Here is a 17,608-nt window from a genome sequence, read left to right as displayed (position 1 = left end):
TTCTCTAATCGCAGAGAGGCGCATGACCCTGAGGATGGGAATAAAAGAAGAAGAAATTACTTTCATTAAGAAATTCAGATTTCCCCCATCCTTTTGATCTTGGGCCAGAAGAACATTTATGCTGATGAAATGCATAAATAAAGTTCTTAAATTATCCAGGCTTCCTCTTTAGTGCCGCGTATCGGAGTTGGAGAACTTCCAGACAAGACAACTACAATCACAGAGAGTGCTTCTGAAAAGAGATGATTTAGGAGATGGCCCGCCACCAACTCAATGTCATGTGGCTCCGGTTTGATTTTACAAGTAGGGTGAATACTGGGCCATTTTTGACAAGTTATGTGGAAGAAAAACCGACATGTGTATTTGCTTTGACGTCTACAACCAAACAAAATGTGTGACAGAATGGAATGTTATTCTACCTGCAGTCACTGGCAGAACTGTCAGCCATCTGATTTTCGTTGTAAAGGTGATGTAGTTAAGACAGCAGCAGTAGTGCACAGTATCTCAGCGATTTTGTAAAAAAAGAAAAAAGTTTTTCTTTGATGCCCTGGTCCTCACCATGTGTAACACACGCATGCACGCACCCACAACCACACACACATAGCTATAACGTCCTTATTAATCTCTTGAATGCTATACAGTACATAGTTGACAGGGATCCATCTACAGATCCATCTAAAATATATATATATATTGTGTAAAATTATATCTTCTTGAAACTTTCATATTTCTTGAAACTTTCATATATTCTAAATACTTTGCACATTCAGTGAATTATTCAAAACCTTTTTTGTTAACATTTTTTATTTCTATGGCATACAGCTCATGAATATCATATTTCAAAATGTTACAATATTACACGAGACCACTCGAAACAAGGATTTATAATAGTCAGAGTTGCTTGAAGTCCAATGGGAAGTTTCCGCAGTCAGTTATGATTTGGGGTGCTATTGCATCTGCAATGCTTTTTTACACAATATTACCGGTACATTTCTTTTAGATGGATCTGTGTACTTGGACCATCGATACTTGGTCCAATCATTTTTCACCCTCCAGAGCAAATCTCTTCACCACAAACAGCCGTTCTACAGAACAGGGATGCTAGGGTTCCTGTGGCACACACACACAAAGAGCTTAATAAACTCCTCATTAACTAACAAGCTGTATCAGCAGCACACGCCTCCCAAGCTCAATCATTCCATGTTCAAAAGCCTCTTATCAACAATCTGAAAAGTGGAGCGTGTGCGTTAAGTAGGCAAATAACAACCTGACATCATTTGTTTTAGTGCGGCTCCTATCTCTCTCCACTGGCCTGCAGAAAAACCCTGGCCATTTACATATCATGTAGGTGTGGAGTCAAGATATCGACATGGAGGCTAGCTTGTCACGTTTCATCTGCTTACAGTAAATGCATCATCATTCACATTATTTTCCTCAAGTGGAAAGCAAATAAAAAACTAAAACTGAGGTAAGAAATGTATGAACAAATATGGATTTTACACCACTGGTAAAGCAGGACTTTCTTTTCCTTTGTTATTTTATGGTGTTGTGTTTTTTATTGTGATATGGAGCTACCTGGGGCTGAAATAAAGATCGAACTGAATAACACAAATGAATTGCGTTATTCACAATAAATTGCATAATTATAACATTATAAATTATAATATATTTATACACACACACGGCCTAGAAGCATCATACAAGTGAAAAGTGAAACAAGAATCAATACTGTAGTGTAGTTAGACGATAGTTAATACGTTGGAAGATTTGACGCTGCCATGTTCACTAGTTGAATCCGATGAATATCAATGAAAGTGACAATTACAGTAGCAGTTCTGGAGCGGAACACAAACGGGTAGTCTTCCAATCACAGGACATTCCTGAGGTCACGCGAGATTACGCGTTGAAGCGACCGGGCGTTTCGTCCTGTACATTTCGCAACAGGAAACTAGGCGACAGGGTTTTGAAAGTTAAAAAGAAGTTCCCGAGAAAAACCTCACTGGATACCCCACTGTCACTCACTTCCTCTATTCGGTTGGGTTCTTCATTAAAACAGTGAAATGTTGTCAAAAGGAATATTTCAGGAAACGTTCTATCCTACTGCATCAGCAAACACAAGTAATACCATCACACATTCTAATGTCATTTTGACATTTCAACTCTGCGTCTTTGTGCTTATCAGAGGAGCACCTCGGGAAATAAGTTACAGTCTGGAACACCGGATGTTCTGCTCATGGAAACAAAATCTAAATCTTCTTTTATAAAAAGGCAATGAACGTCTCCCCCTGATATCTTACTTAGTTGTTTCAAAATACAAGAGTAATAACTTAAACTCAACCGTGTATGACTGTGTCTTTCGTTTTACTGAATTGCGTTTCTTTTATTTAAGTATGTCTACAGTCATGTCATCAACATGGATCTGTCCCATTTAGCGCCACCATCAGGCCGATTTTTTCAAACACATTTTTGGACACTGCTCCAACAGACTTTGCCCTAAAATCACGGAAAACGTTACACCGTATATCTACAGTCATGTCATCAACATGGATCTGTCCCATTTAGCGCCACCATCAGGCCGATTTTTACATGCGACCTGACGGTCGCTTATCTCCCGATTAGGGAGTCTTACTGGTTTAATGTTTTTTATTAAAGTTATACTATGTAACTTTTTTTATTTATAAAACAAATCTTAAAGTTGTCCTAACTATTAAATCGCTAAAGTTTTAGAACACCCACTCAGTTAATTTCAGCCCCTAAAGCCTTCTGTAAATATGTTTTCTATGATCCTGGCCGGGGTCCGGATTTCGCGGCAAAATTCCGTCATCTGCATCATCTGTATACGTTGTGTATACGTTGGCCAATCACATCGTGGATCATACACACGATACACTACCGGCCAATCACAGCGTGTCTTGCCGTCTCTTCAGGAAGTAGCCTCCTTCAGCAACAGTGTTTACGATGGTGAAGGATTCTTGCCTCTTTCTCCCCAAATCCTGGTCAGAAAATTACGTTCTACCACTCTACGGATTCGTATCGGTCGCGGTGGGTCCCGCGGTGGTTTGCGGCCCCGCTCCGGTGGTCCGCAGCGACACCGGGTGAAAAACGGCCGAAAAAAGCAATACCGCTACTGACCACTAGTTTAGCAACTTACACAGTATAGCTTTAAGCACATTGAATTGAATTGCCTGGTTGTTGAAATGTGCTATACAAATAACACTTGCCATGTCTTGCCTTACAACAAAGTATAATCATGCTTTAATTAGAATATGCTGAGTGCAGGGCGATGAGTGAGGTGGGCGGATGTCGAGTCAAGGTGTTTGACTTACGATGTAGCAGGGCTCACAGTAGGCCTTCTTCTCCACGGCGTAGAAGGGCTTGCCACGCAGTCTGCTGCTGCACGTCATGCAGACGAAGCAGTCGACGTGGAAGACCTGGTCCATGGCGGTGCAGCCGGTTCCTTCGCCCACCACGTTCTCCCCGCAGCTCGAGCAGCGCCCTGGGGGAGGGAGAGGAGAGGGTTGAGCCTATAGCCACATACCTAACAGTATACACCAGGGGTCTTCAACAGGGGGTCCTCAGAGTTACTACAGGGGGTCCCCCAAATCGTTATGTGATAGAAACTTTTCTCCTTTTTTATATTAACCACTTGAACCCTAGTGTCCATATTCCGAGAACTTTTGCCAAAAATAGCAGATCTACAAGCTACGCGAGGCGTTGTGAGCTTGTAGATCGGCTATTTTCGGCAAAGAGTTTTGGTTTAGAGGGGGAAAAAGAGCAGACTAAGTACAGAGTGAAAGCAATGGACTTCATCAAATGTGAGAGATGAACATCTGTAAGCAGGCAGCGCTGTATGAAACCTTTAATCACGAGCGGATAGATCGCATCTTTAATCAGCAATGATGAAATAAACCCTTCTTTCTGCACACACCAGTGGAAAACGGGCCTAAAGGAACACTTCAGAACTTCAGGACTTTGAATGAGTCTCTGACACTCCACTTTCTTCCAAAGTGGAGTGTCAGCGTGATCCACGGTGTTGCCGTGTCTGCTTATTATAAGCGACTTTGGGCTTGTTTTTCTGTAAGGTGGCTTATAAATATTGGTATAGTTGCGGGTTGCATTTCTTTGGATTTCTTCTGAAGCGTAGTTGCTCACTTTGAGCTAGCGGATCTCAAACATTTTAATTTCAAGAACCTCCAGATTAATATGCACTTGTCTGCAGACCCCCCAAGTGAAAATATTTTATACACTTTTTCTCTTCAAGATTTAGTGTTAAATAGCAGCACCAGAAGCTCGCATCACATCCCGACGAGTTGTGAGATTGTAGATTGACGATTTTTAAATAACCAATTATGTACTGTACATATAGTAGGTTTAAAGTGATTATGTGGCCTATAGTCGCCTCTCTTGGGCTTGTTTTCATAGACATGGTTGATGTTTCTCACACAAAATCACTGGTGATCAGACGAGAAACGAAAGAAATCTAAAATGGGTTGAAAAACTGTATGAGCTGTCACGCGTTCGCTGGGAGGCAACACATTCAGAAAGAACCACGTGGCTGCTTGCTTGTGCCTGTATCACCTTGCGATAGCAGGTTGACAGGTGAAGTTAAATGTCCCACTTCCAAAATGTCAGAGCTTCCTTAATCCCCCATTTATATTTCAAAGTCTGGATAAGGAGGGGGATTAAATAATATAATTATGCCTCTTTAAAGAAACTATACAAAGCACAAAAGTGTGACATGAACGACATCCATTTCAAAACGTCAGCCCTTTTTCACGATAAAAAAAGAAAGAAGAAAACTTTGGAGGCACAACTCAAGTCTTTGTGCTAGGGCCACGAGCGAGCAGATATTATTGTGCCAGAAAAGAGCCAGATAGCATATTGTGGAGACAAGGCATTTGGATATCTTTAATTGAGTTGAAGATAGCTTTAATTGGGTTTAAGATGTCCTCAACTCAATGTAAGTTATCTTCAACCCAATTAATGACACTGTCGATTTAATTAGCGGTATCTTACAATAATGGGGTTTAAAAAGATATCTGAGAATATTTTCCTCTTTTACACATCTGAAGACAGATGCAATCTTTCAGAGAATATGATACATTGAATTAATTCAAGTTTAGTTCTGTGTTCTTTTTTTTTTCTTCTTCTTTTTGGCTTCATCTAAAAGGGCTGATTTGGTTCATGATTGACACTCCATGTGTTCTGAACAGAGCGGTTCAAGCGTGTTACAGACAGGCGAGACACATAACTGCAGGAGATACAGTATCAGATGCCTGCATTTGCAGGGCTCCACTTGCTGTTTTCATATCACAATCAAACAGGGTGTGAAATGCTATCCGTCTCAGGTATCAGCAGAACTTTGGGAAGTCCGCTTGAGTGTAGGGCTTGCTAATGCCACTCTCGTCTCTTACATGGCCCATTATCTTATCGCTAGTGTCATTGCAAATTGAGAGAAAGTTGCCAAGTGACATGATCAACAACAGGTTCATACAGCACTTACGTATTTGCGCAATATGTCCCGCAACAAAAGTTGAACACTGGCATGTTGTGAATTGCATGCCACGTTATCCATTGTAAATACATTTAAAAAAAAGTTTCGCTTCTGACAAATCTACATAACACGGGAGACATCAGATTGCCTAATGGTCCCTAAGAACAGTCACGGCGATAGGTTCCAATATACTTTTATTTAGCAAGTGTTGTCATCCGAGGTGATGGTTGAACGTTCATAAAATACAGCTATCTGGCTTCATCTGTTTCCACAAACTCTATCCACACCTCAATTATGTCTGTGTTACCTACAGTACAGGGAGGCAGATTAAACAAACTAGTGAAAGCACGTCTCGGGGGGACATGTGGGTGTCAGCGGAATCACAAGCAGGGTAATCACTTCAGAGAGAGAGAGAGAGAGAGAGAGAGAGAGAGAGAGAGAGAGAGAGAGAGAGAGAGAGAGAGAAAGAGAGCGTACCGAGCCTATTAGTGGCTTCAGATCACAGGCCATCTTTAGTGAGTGGTTGAGAATGCCAAACATGTCCCAGAGGGCTCCCACTTTAAATAGCGCGGAGGAAAACCTCTCGGAAATCCTCTCGGAAATCCTTTTCCTTTCGGCGGTCTGTGATCGCGAGGGCCCTCAGGAGCTATTTGTGTGTACGCGCAGTTACTGTATACCCGAACACACAGACACACACTCACACAAAGCTGCACGTATCTGAATGTGCATGTGCATGCACACGCACGCATGCACGCACGCACGCAAGTACAGTACGCATGCAATGGCAAAGCCTTTATTCACGCCAGACATACCGCACATGTCGACAAGTGTGTACAAACACAGACATATACATATCACATACTGTATGCACGCCCACACACAGCCTCATGCCATGCTACCGTACTGTACTGTATATGCACAATCATGGACTCACATGATCAGGCAACAAGCCTTGGTAAACTAATGGCATCATGAAGGAGTTAGCTTTCAACCTAGCGTCCCTATCCTGGGGCAAACGTCTGACGAAAATAGCATATCTACAGGCTTGTAGATCGGCTATTTTTAAGAGATTTGGTGTAGAGGGAAAAAAGGGAGAGGGAAGTATAGAACTCTGGGGGACATCCGTCAACAAACAAAAAAAGGGTTTAAAGGTGATACACCATGCATTTAAAAAGTATTTATGTCATATTTTTTATGTCCCAAAAACGTTTTTCAAAAGGTTTGAGGCTAAATTACCACTCCTGAATAGAGAGCCTCTCTCATTTTTGAATGGCTCTCAGAGCATTTCAGCTGCAGTACCACCTTTAGCCTGAACTGCGCCCCCCCCCCCCCCCCCCCCCCAAAAAAAAAATCCTTTTGAATTCTTTTTTTTTTTTTTTTGAAAAAAAAACATTTTTTAGATTTTTTTTTTTTTTTGTGATGACGTCACAATCGGCAGATGACGTCACAATCGGCAGCAAATCTGGACAGCCTGTTTTGAGAACCCGTGGGATACTTTTAACCTTCGCCTTCTCAAAACCAGAGAAAGACACGGTGACTACGTGTTGCGTTCTGTCGGTGTTTTGGTGTTTGTCTGTTTTTTGTTTTTGTTTATGTTATATGTGAAAAAATTGATTTGAATGCAAAAATGTAGTATGCCAAAGCAAATTCCTATGTGTATTACACAATGGTTAATAAAGAAATCTGAATCTGAACGGTCAGAAATGGGACTTTGTGAGGATAGAAGGTGCTAGTGGGACCCCAAAAAAAGGTTTTAAAATAGGAAAAGTGAAATTTCATGGTGTATCACCTTTAAGACTTCAAGTGGTTAGATCTGTGCACACAGTGAAAGGTATAGGTGAATTAAGGCCATACATATTAAAAAATGTATGCACATAGTGGTGAGCTGGAAGGGCCACAGTTGAATTATAATGATTGTGTGATTCTCCAAATATTCAGGGATGAATGTAGGCATTTACTGTAGGCACACAAAACATGAAGGATTACAACAGCCAAGCATTTATTTCATGTGTGAGAGTAGTGGAGACGAGAAGTAAAGAAGATTTATGGTTTGAGCGAACACCAAAGTGCTACATAACATAATACATATTTACGTCCTAAGTGCAGCGTAGCTAGTGTATGATGTGGGAGAGCTTTCCCCCCCCCAAAAAAAGACTCCTCTGCAAGATTAATGGATGTTCAGGAGCCTGAAACTTAGTTTTTGTACTTTTCAAAGGCATTAATACATGATAATAGAAAGAAGTGGTGTGTGTTTGACAATACGTCACATCAATAATTTCATACAACACCATCGGAAGTGAGCATTCCCAAATTTTGAGATATACCACATCAAATGGCTTCTTGCATAATGCAGCGAAGCAATCGAAGCAGCATCCTATATTTACCCCTGTGGAGTGGATCCCAAATACTTTCTAACTATTTCGGCGGGGTTTAAAGGAATCATGAACAGAGCCCCAGCGTTCCCATGTGTCCCTCTGCATGGGGAACGAAACCCCATGCAAGCCTTAATATCAAAACTTCAATTGGTTCCTGTATAACCAATGCAATGGTGACGGGTGTGGGGAGGTTCATTTACACTTTACACACAGTCTCTTCTCCTTTATTCTTCAGCTCTCGGAAGCGTTTCTTCTCCGTTCCATCGAAAGTCAAAAAGCGAGACCAAGAAGAATATATTTTATTTTTTATTTATTTTTTATCCTTTTCTTCTTCTTCATCAAAAAAGAAGCACATTCCCTGTGTGCTGGGGGAGGCTTCGAATGGTTAAGACAATTTAATTGGATAAAAGGGAAAGATTAAAAGGGCCCTGACTCTGTTCCATAAATAATTGATTTCTAATGTATTTGTAGTGGCAGTGAGACCGCTGTTTGGGAATGGGGGATGTTGAGTGGCAGAACGCCTCACATTTCCCTCACCTCATGTCGCCTTCTTTGTTTTTCTCCGCCGTGATATTGTAGCAGCGTGATAAGGCAGGGTGGGAGCTCACTTGCAGCTCAATTTGATCTTACATGGTCGGAAATCAAAGATCGTGCGGGGAACAAAAGGATCGTACGGAACTTTCTTTTCTTTTTATGTGGGAGACCAAACTTTTTGCACCGTTACTGAAGAATAAAAATCTTGCTGGCTGGCGCAACCCTTGCAAACCCCAAAGGCAACATGGAACAATTGTAGCTTTTGTATCCAAAACTGAATTAAGAGTCACAAAATCAATTTTGGGACTTCTACAAAAGTTTTCTGGTTGAATGAATATATCTGATGTAGTAACAACTACAGTACACAACGAGGGAAGCAAATAACTGTAATGCAGATTTAACTCTGGCAAAGCATCTACTGTAAACCCTTTTTGAGTGTTATTTTCACCCATAAACTAAAACAAAATTGTCAACATTAGTATATTGCGACAAGTTTTGAAAAGGGACCAAATAAAAAGGTAAACATTTGGGACCAATTCTTTGCACCTATAATAGCAGACAATAGGTCAAAATAAAGTCTATGTAAATTCATTATGGAACACAACTGCCAGTTACTGAATTGCTAGAAGCCATAATTCATGCACTCTTTCAGCGCTTCAGCCCTCTAGGCTAATCTTCATTGTTGCCCGAGATTGCCTTCCATGCCGTCTGGCAATGCTCTGGCCTTCAGCCGCCTTGGGATGACAAGAGAAATAGCTGTCATCGCTCCGTTTCAATCCCTGAATGCCTGTCTGCCTCACCCCTTCCCTTCCCTTTCCTTAATCTCATTCCCAGTGTCAGCAAATGGTGCTTCTGCAGAACTGCTCCGGCAATGGTTGTAGGGACGGAGGAGAGGCAAGCCTACGCCACTAAGCATTAGCGCTCAGCCTGTCAGGGCCTGGGGCGGTGGAGCGAAGGGGCTGAGTGTAGGTTACATGTTTTAGAAACAGGTTGACAGAGGCGGCATGGAGGGGGTGCCAGGGATAGAGCCGAGTGGAGCACAGCATAAAGAGAGGGCAGAACAATGCCTGATTTATACTGCACGATGTGCAACCTCACATCTTGTTGCGCCATAAATAGCCAATAGACAAGCTTTTCTATTGGCTATTTTCGATTGCGTGACACTGGCGTGCAACTACATCAGACTTGACAGGCCGGCGTTTGCGCCACATGTATATCGTCGTTGTCGGGTGAAAACCTTGTATGTCCAAAACCGTTCGTTTTGCATTTTTCATTTTAAAAATGATTTAAACTAGTGAAAACAGCCGATCTACAATCACACAACGCCTCGCACCGCGAGGCGTTTGTGTGCTTGTGTGCTTGTAGATCTGCTGTTTTCACTAGTTTTGTGCGACGGCCTTGTACGATGAAGCAGGGCTTTGCTTTTCAAAAGAACATACAAATTTGAAACTTGGAGATACAAGGTTTCCACCCGACAACGACGATATGCGATCACGCGTAATGCACGCGCATTGCGCACAGACGCGTCCCATTTCCGCGTGGGCACGGCACTCTTGATATGCGAACGCGTCTTGTCTGTTCCTTTTTGCGTGCGTGCCATGCAGATCTCCGTTCATTCCTGAGGTCAAGCCAAGCACTCAGTCGCAAATGAAATCTAGCAACGTGCGTGCCCCCGAGCCTCAGCTGGGCTCGCATGGCAGCTGATCTTGCAAGGCTCAGTGGAGCTGTCTCAACGAGGGAGGGATTGCAAGTGCCGAGCCCGGCGGGGGGAGGAGAGGGGGGGGGGGGGTCACCTCACGTGAACCAGCGCCATACAAGCGGGCATGCTGTCGCCGGGGAGAGGAGCCCTGTGCTGGCACGCTAGCAATCAACACAGAAGCTAGAAAGCAGCAGAGCACGGACAGTAGCGGTGCTGGGCCAACATCATTAGAGGAGGGGACTGGGAAAGAGGCCACACATAGCAATATACAGAGGGTCCATTTTAGCTCTGAATGGGCAAGAAATTACCCATGAGGGTCCATCTTTACACTATGGATTGCTGCTGTGTACAATGTTGAGAAATGCTTCACGGTGTGGGAATGGAGCCGCACTGCCAAATATAGTAACCAATAATAATTCAGTTCTCGCAACACTATTATCCCTGACCCATGTGACCAATTACAAGCAAGTTGATGACACTGCGGAACAGAAACAGCTATGGTCTCATTCGTGAAGCCACAACATTAGAAACACCGCCCTGTGAAGTTATTCGAATTTAACTCAGAAAACCTGCTGGGAGGAATTTTGGTATTGCATTTTTGTCACATTTGCATCAACAGAGCTTGGAATTAATCCTGTCAAATCAGTTAACCGCGAACGCATTTGAGGCTGTGAGACGACATCGTGGGAAATCATAGCTCACGCAATCAGCTTGGAAACATTTTCAACCTGACACGTTCGACAGCAACACCTATTGCATTTTCATATCACCCAGAAGTGATGGTTCATCATGAATGGCTCGGATGATAAGCAGCCATGACGTAGCCTCCTCTGTGAAGGCAAAGTCTTTATAATCCCGAGGATTTTTAGATGTCATGTCACTAGACTACTTCAGATGAAGGCCCCTGAGCCCCTGGCTGGTTGCTGACCTCCTTCCAGTACCATTATGCTCTCATAGTCATAGTAAAGGCTGCCTGAGACAGTTCATATACACACAGAGCACAAGACAGCACCATCCAGCTACGTTTAGCTACTGGGATCTGGGGGAAATCCTCAAGTACTTCATGAAGCTTAGAGAGAGCCTAAGGGAGAGCTACGGTGCCATCCCACTCTCTGCCTGTGAAAATAATCAGAGCATTGAACTATGGCCTTACAGTTGTGGTGTGAAGCGCATGTGAGATCATAACAAACACAGCCAAATCCTGACGGGTCCGTTTTGTCCGTCTTCCCTCTGACACGCTCATCCCACTTGTTATGACATGTGGAGGCACATCTAAAAGCAAACTCCTGAGAGGTTGCTGAGGGCGAGTGAGTAATATGCAAATGCAGTCAACCAGAGTATCTAGGACAAGGCACAATGCAGCTGTCTTAAAACCGAAATCCTATTAATACATTAACTCATGATGCTTGAAACCTTTATTTTCATTTATTTTATTTTTGGGGGAAAAAAAAGCGACATCTCTGCATATCGCGCTCACCTAACTTTTTTCCCCGACCCAGTTATCTCAGCTGATCCGCTCTAACTGCTGCGGTCGGTGTCGCTGCTGCCATTTGTAAGGAGGATTCATACTTGGTGTGTGACATGCGCACGCAGCGCATGTCACACACCGACAAATATTTGAGTTTCAAAAATGATTTTCGGTGCGCGACACCCGCGCACAACCAAATGTATAACTCAGGCTCAACTCTTCGACGATCCCTCATGAACATGTGAGGCGTCTCCTAAATAATGACGGGAACCTTCCAGCTGAAATTATGAGGCGATTCTATAAGTGTCTTTTGAATCCTTCTAAGGTTTTTTGAAGAAAAAAAAAACATGTTTCTATGTCAGCAATCTGGCCGGCCATCGTCAAAGAAAAGGTCCTTTTCACTTAACTGGAGCTCAGTTAGTCTGTTCTTGAGAGACTACTATGTCAGTGGTTCTCAAACTTTTTCATGTGAAGGACCCCCAAACTGATATGTATTTGGCCACGGACCCGCATCTCAAAATATTTAGTTCCAGGGACCACCCAGAAGCAAAATTTGAGTTAGAAACGTTTGCTTTGAAAATACATATATTCAAAGATTTGCGCACATTTTCACAACTTTTTCAAAAATAGCAGATCTACAAGCGTGAGCTTGTATATCTGCTATTTTTCAATAGTTAAAGCAGTCAATAATTCTAGGCCTAAATGGGAAAGCCTCCCTTTCATTCACCCTCTCTTATCATAAAAAATCACACCCGTGTGAACTGAGCGGTGGTTGTGGGGGGGTGTGTGTGTGTGTGTGTGTGTGTGTGTGTGTGTGTGTGTGTGTGTGTGTGCGCGTGCATGTGCGTGTGAAGAAAACACAGCCTGTATGTGACTGCCCCCTCCCCTCCCCTCCCCCTGTGTGTGTGTGTGTGTGTGTGTGTGTGTGTGTGTGTGTGTGTGTGTGTGTGTGTGTGTGTGTGTGTGTGTGTGTGTGTGTGAGAGAGAGAGAGAGAGAGAGAGTATTGCAGTTGATGCTCAGACTAGACTCAAGAGCACCCTCTCTGGTCACTGAGTGGTAGTTCAGGCTACATACACACATACATACACGGATACACGGATACACGGATACACACACGGCCATGCTATGGAGCGGTCTACCACCGCTCAAAAACAAAAGACACAACAGTAGCTCAACACATTGAGGAGAGGCTCTCCTGACAGCTTAGAGATCATCAGCAGGAGTGACATACAGCCTCGTCGCCAAACCCTTGACTAATTCCCAACCTCAATCGCTCCATCATCCGGTGATAACTCTGCCACTCTCATGACAATGAACAAAAAAGCAGGGGCGTCACAAGGGGGGGAAAGTGGGACCGAGTTACTAGGGCCCAAGGTGGAGGGGCCTTAATTATGTTATACTTTAGCTATTGAAAAATATCAAATCTACAAGCTCACAGCGCAAGCTTGTAGATCAGCTATTTTTGAAAAGTCGTGAAAATGCGTGCAAATCTTATCATCTTATATATGTATTTTTTTAAGCGAACCTCAAATTTAGCTTCTGAGGGGTCCCTGGAACTAAATATTTTGAGCTGGGGGTCCGTGGCCAAATACATATCATTTAGGGGGTCCTTCACGTGAAAGAGTTTGAGCACCACTGACAAGTTTTCACTATTTTTCAAAAATAGCAGATCTACAAGCTCGCAGCGCGGCACTCGGTGCCGTGCTGTGAGCTTGTATATCTGCTATTTTTCAAAAGTTAAAGCACAAAATATTAAGAACATTCATGGGGGCCCGCAGTGAATCCTTGTACCCAGGGCCCAGAATTTGGTGCGACACCCCTGTACAAAAGTCTCTCTCTATGGAAAGTGTGCTGTATAAATATTGATTGGAAAAATATTTTATTTTTGTATTTTATTGATTCTATACATAGAACGCCTTAGATCTGCGATTATGCGACGGAACTATTCTCAACCGGCCATTTCGGTATTGAGGAATGAGACAAGGCAACACTGGTTCTCCGATGCAGAGCGTCATACATGCATAAATATCCTCATCACCAAATGTAAATAATGCAAAGCATCTTGCCCTTTCAATTATTCAGCTTTATGCCCTCAATTTTTGGTCGACAGATGAGGTGACGACAAAATATCCAGGGTTCCTCTGAAGCATAAGCGCCGTGGCATCTGCACTGGAAGCTGAGTAGCTGTGTCTTATTAGATTTCCACAAACACAGTACACCTACGCACAACCTAAGTGGATTAAATATGACGGACGATGACATTTGGAGAAAAGGCTCTTTCAGATTCCTCAAATCTAATCTGGAACTCTAAATCAGGACTAATCAGCTGCTTTTCAAAGCCGCTTCAATCAGACAGAGGGATTTCTGGCCGTTACAAAACCTTGTTTCTCTCAAGCGAAGCGCCCCCTCTTGTAGTGTAGCATTTTCAGGGTTTTTCTCTTTTCACACTGACGGAAGACTTTCGAAAGGGGGCTCTTTGATTTCGTGTGCCTGTTTCGCCATAGAAAGTTTCATCAAAGACGTGGTCTAGTGCTGAATGTAGTTTCTGGTGCCTCATAAAAATGGAACTGCTTTTAAAAGAGTAAAGTCGTGGAATAATTTCTAAGCGATAGGGCTGCGTTTGAGTCTGATGCAAAGTCTTCTCTTGACATCACAGAGCCAGAGTGTAATGTTAATTTAATTCAATTAACCCCCTCTGGACCAATGAGAAACTTACAGTAGGCGTTTCAGATGAGTGGCTCATCAAAGACATGTAGCGACTTTCTTTTATAGGAAGACAAAGATCCAATCCTGTATAGCTTCACTTTGATTAATCTAGTTAATTACTAGCCTTAGGCTTTTGACCTCCTCGTGCCACTCGTATACCACCACTCCAAAAAAAATCCACTAAAAAGGCTTGAAATGGCCTCAAATTCAGTGATTAATAACAGAACTCTCACTGGACTGGATGCTCCTATAATAGCTGTATGATGTTTGACATTACTGTCTAATGCAATCTCTAACAATATTGTGTACATTCAGTGAACAAAGTTTGAGTAAATGAATACTTCCACTTCCCCCAATTATATTTTTTCTTACTACGTCTTACTTTCTATGTCTCTCACACACACACACACACACACACACACACACACACACACACACACACACACACACACACACACACACACACACACACACACACACACACACACACACACACACACACACACACACACACACACACACAATACGTTGTGAGCTTTCAGATCTGCTATTTTTGTAGCGTGACACCGGTGCGCATCTAAGGATAATGCGACTTCACTGGACACTGTGGCTGCCTCGGATCACCGTTTATCTGTGCCCTCGTCCCTGTTTAACACTGACCTCTTAACCCATTAAGACCTGAACAATACAAAAAAAGAAAAAAAATCTTCTAAATCCTAATGGACAAACCACAGGACAAAAATCCACTCGTCCTAGACAATTCGCCCCCTCCTGGCCCCCAAACTGTGGTATAAACTCCCTGTCGTACTTAGAACAGACTCACTTCCTAGCTTCCGCCGTGGTCTGAAGACTCACCTCTTCAGACTCCACCTTAGCACTTACCCTAGCACTTGCCCACCCTCAATGACCATACATGAAAGTTAGATAGCATTTTTTAGGTTTTATAATATTTTCTATTGAATAGTTGCTTGCCTGCTTAGTTTACCTACGTTTTCTTAGATTATATTTCTATGCATTTGATGTGTTGATGTTGATGTATTGATGTATTACCTTGCTTGTTGTAAATCGCTCTGGATTAAGAGCGTCTGCTAAATGCCTAAATTATAAATTGTAATGGTTTTCTGAAAAACATATGTTTCTATATCAATGGTGCTCAAAATATTTGAGTTTCAAATGATTGCTTGAAAAGGATATATATATAAAAAAAGCATGTTTTTTCAAAAATAGCAGACCTACTGTGAGCTTGTATATCTGCTATTTTGTAATAGTTAAAGCATAAAGTAATAAAGCGTAATAATGCACTCCAGGGGCAGGTTGCACCACCAGAACGTAAGTTCTGCCCTAAGTTAGGGAGTAAAGTCCTTACTAGAGGCTTAGTGACTACTAGTTAGTTTGTAACTAAGTGAGTTACTAACAGGTGTTGGACCACAACTACTTAAGGCATAACGTAACTAGTAATGCGTAGACTGTTCCTAAAGTAATGTATAGTCACATAACATGACGTCATAGCTCCCGAATCTGTTTCTAGTAAGGAAGTAAAGCTAAAAGCTTGTATCGTCTTTTGTCAACAGACAGAGCTCCGTCCCTCCACTGGCATGTAGCCTACACAAAGTCATATTGATACGCGTGCTCATGGCGAGCGCATCCCTGCACACGATTTGTATCACAAATTATATTGGCCCCTCATAAATTTTGCCCTGTTGTGGCGTAACGCAGGGCAGCACATATTTGTAGGGGAGAAGAGCACCGTTCAAGTCGCTGTTGTGCTGTATGTCTGCCGCGGCTATATGCAGTGGTTGAAAAAGTACTCAAATGAATTAAAAAAGTATCAATCCTGCAATATAGAAATACTCTATTAATAGCAGACACATGGTGAGCTTGTAGATCGGCTATTTTCAAATGGCCGAAATGTATATAGGGCTTAATGTATGTTTTAAATAGATTGGTCGATTCATTGTTGAATTAATTAAATAGCCGATATAATGCTGTCTGCCACGTTAGTAGTGTAGTTGCTCTACTCCCATAGAGATAGGTTACTTAGTAAGGACATAGTACTGCCCAAAGGCTGGTGTAAATATTTAGTAGTTACTTAGAGATACGTTAGAGTGGTGCAACAGCTGAAATTTTAGTAATGCGTAGGTCTTGACTTAGAAGCCATTTACGTTACAACTAGGCTACGTTTGAACTTAGTGTGAAGTGGTGCAACCCCGCCCAGGTCGTAATGTTAAAGGTGGTGTAGGCCTACAGTATATAGGGCTAAACAAATGCAATTATCCTGTAGCAGGACACACAGGGCGTGTGGAGCCTTGTGTAGCAGGGATGGGACGATATGAACATTTCATATCACCATTATTGTGACAAAAGAAATCGCGATTTACAATATTATCGCGATAATCAAAATCTATTATCCTGGGGTGGAACATTTGCCTAATTTGTCTTTTGGCAAAGACATTTGATAGAGAGTGAAAAAAGACTATCGAGTACGTATATTATAAGTACCTTTTACCAATTCTAGAGGGTTTAAGTGGTACCAGATATGCAGCTCTCGGCAAATAAAAGGTGAATTGATCCCAGTGCACAACGGAGGACGATATCACAATAAATTAAATCTCCACGATACGATTATCTTGAGTGTTTTTTTTATAATAATAAACGATAATATTGCTTATCATCCCATCCCTATTGTGTAGTAGGCAACACGTAAAAAAGAAAAATCTAATCAAATCAAAACAGGGCCAGTGAGGCTTTGAGGGCTCCGACTCTGAAACATTATGACTGCATTATGTCTAAGCCAGCGGATCCGTTTGACCTGAGCCTAATGCCAACCAATTAAGTTCTTTGCATCAGCGCACGGCAATGTCGAGCCGAAAATCCCTTAACCCATTCATAACGGGTACACATTTTGTGTATCATTATTTTATGCTTTAACTATTGAAAAATAGCAGATATACAAGCTCACAGCGCGGCAAGCTTGTAGATCTGCTATTTTAGAAAAATTGTGAAAATTAGAATTTTGACCCGATTCTATAAGTGTCTTTTGAATCCTTCTAAGGTTTTTTGAAAAACCTATGTTTCTATGTCTGCAATCTGGCCAGCCATCGTCAAAGCAAAGGTCCTTTTCACCTAACTGGAGCTCAATTAGTCTGTTCTTGAGAGACTACAATGTCAGTGGTTCTCAAACCTTTTCATGTGAAGGACCCCCAAAATGACATGTATTTGGCCACGGACCTGCATCTCAAAATATGTAGTTCCAGGGACCACCCAGAAGCAAAATTTGAGTTACAAACGTTTGCTTTGAAAATACATATATTCAAAGATTTGCACACATTTT

General features: G+C 42.3%; 1 protein-coding gene across 1 annotated transcript in view; it reads right to left on the bottom strand.

Annotated features, from left to right (window-relative positions):
* Positions 1-17,608, bottom strand: part of lpp (LIM domain containing preferred translocation partner in lipoma) — a 219,893-nt gene that overhangs the window by 29,178 nt on the left and 173,107 nt on the right. The window contains 1 exon segment of the mRNA XM_080727235.1: positions 3,327-3,496. Within this exon segment, the coding sequence (XP_080583361.1) occupies positions 3,327-3,496 (170 nt within the window).

The sequence above is a fragment of the Nannobrachium achirus genome (genome assembly GCF_963921795.1).
Source record: "Nannobrachium achirus genome assembly, chromosome: 1".
Classification (NCBI taxonomy): domain Eukaryota; kingdom Metazoa; phylum Chordata; class Actinopteri; order Myctophiformes; family Myctophidae; genus Nannobrachium; species Nannobrachium achirus.
This window is presented reverse-complemented; position numbering and strand designations above follow the sequence as displayed.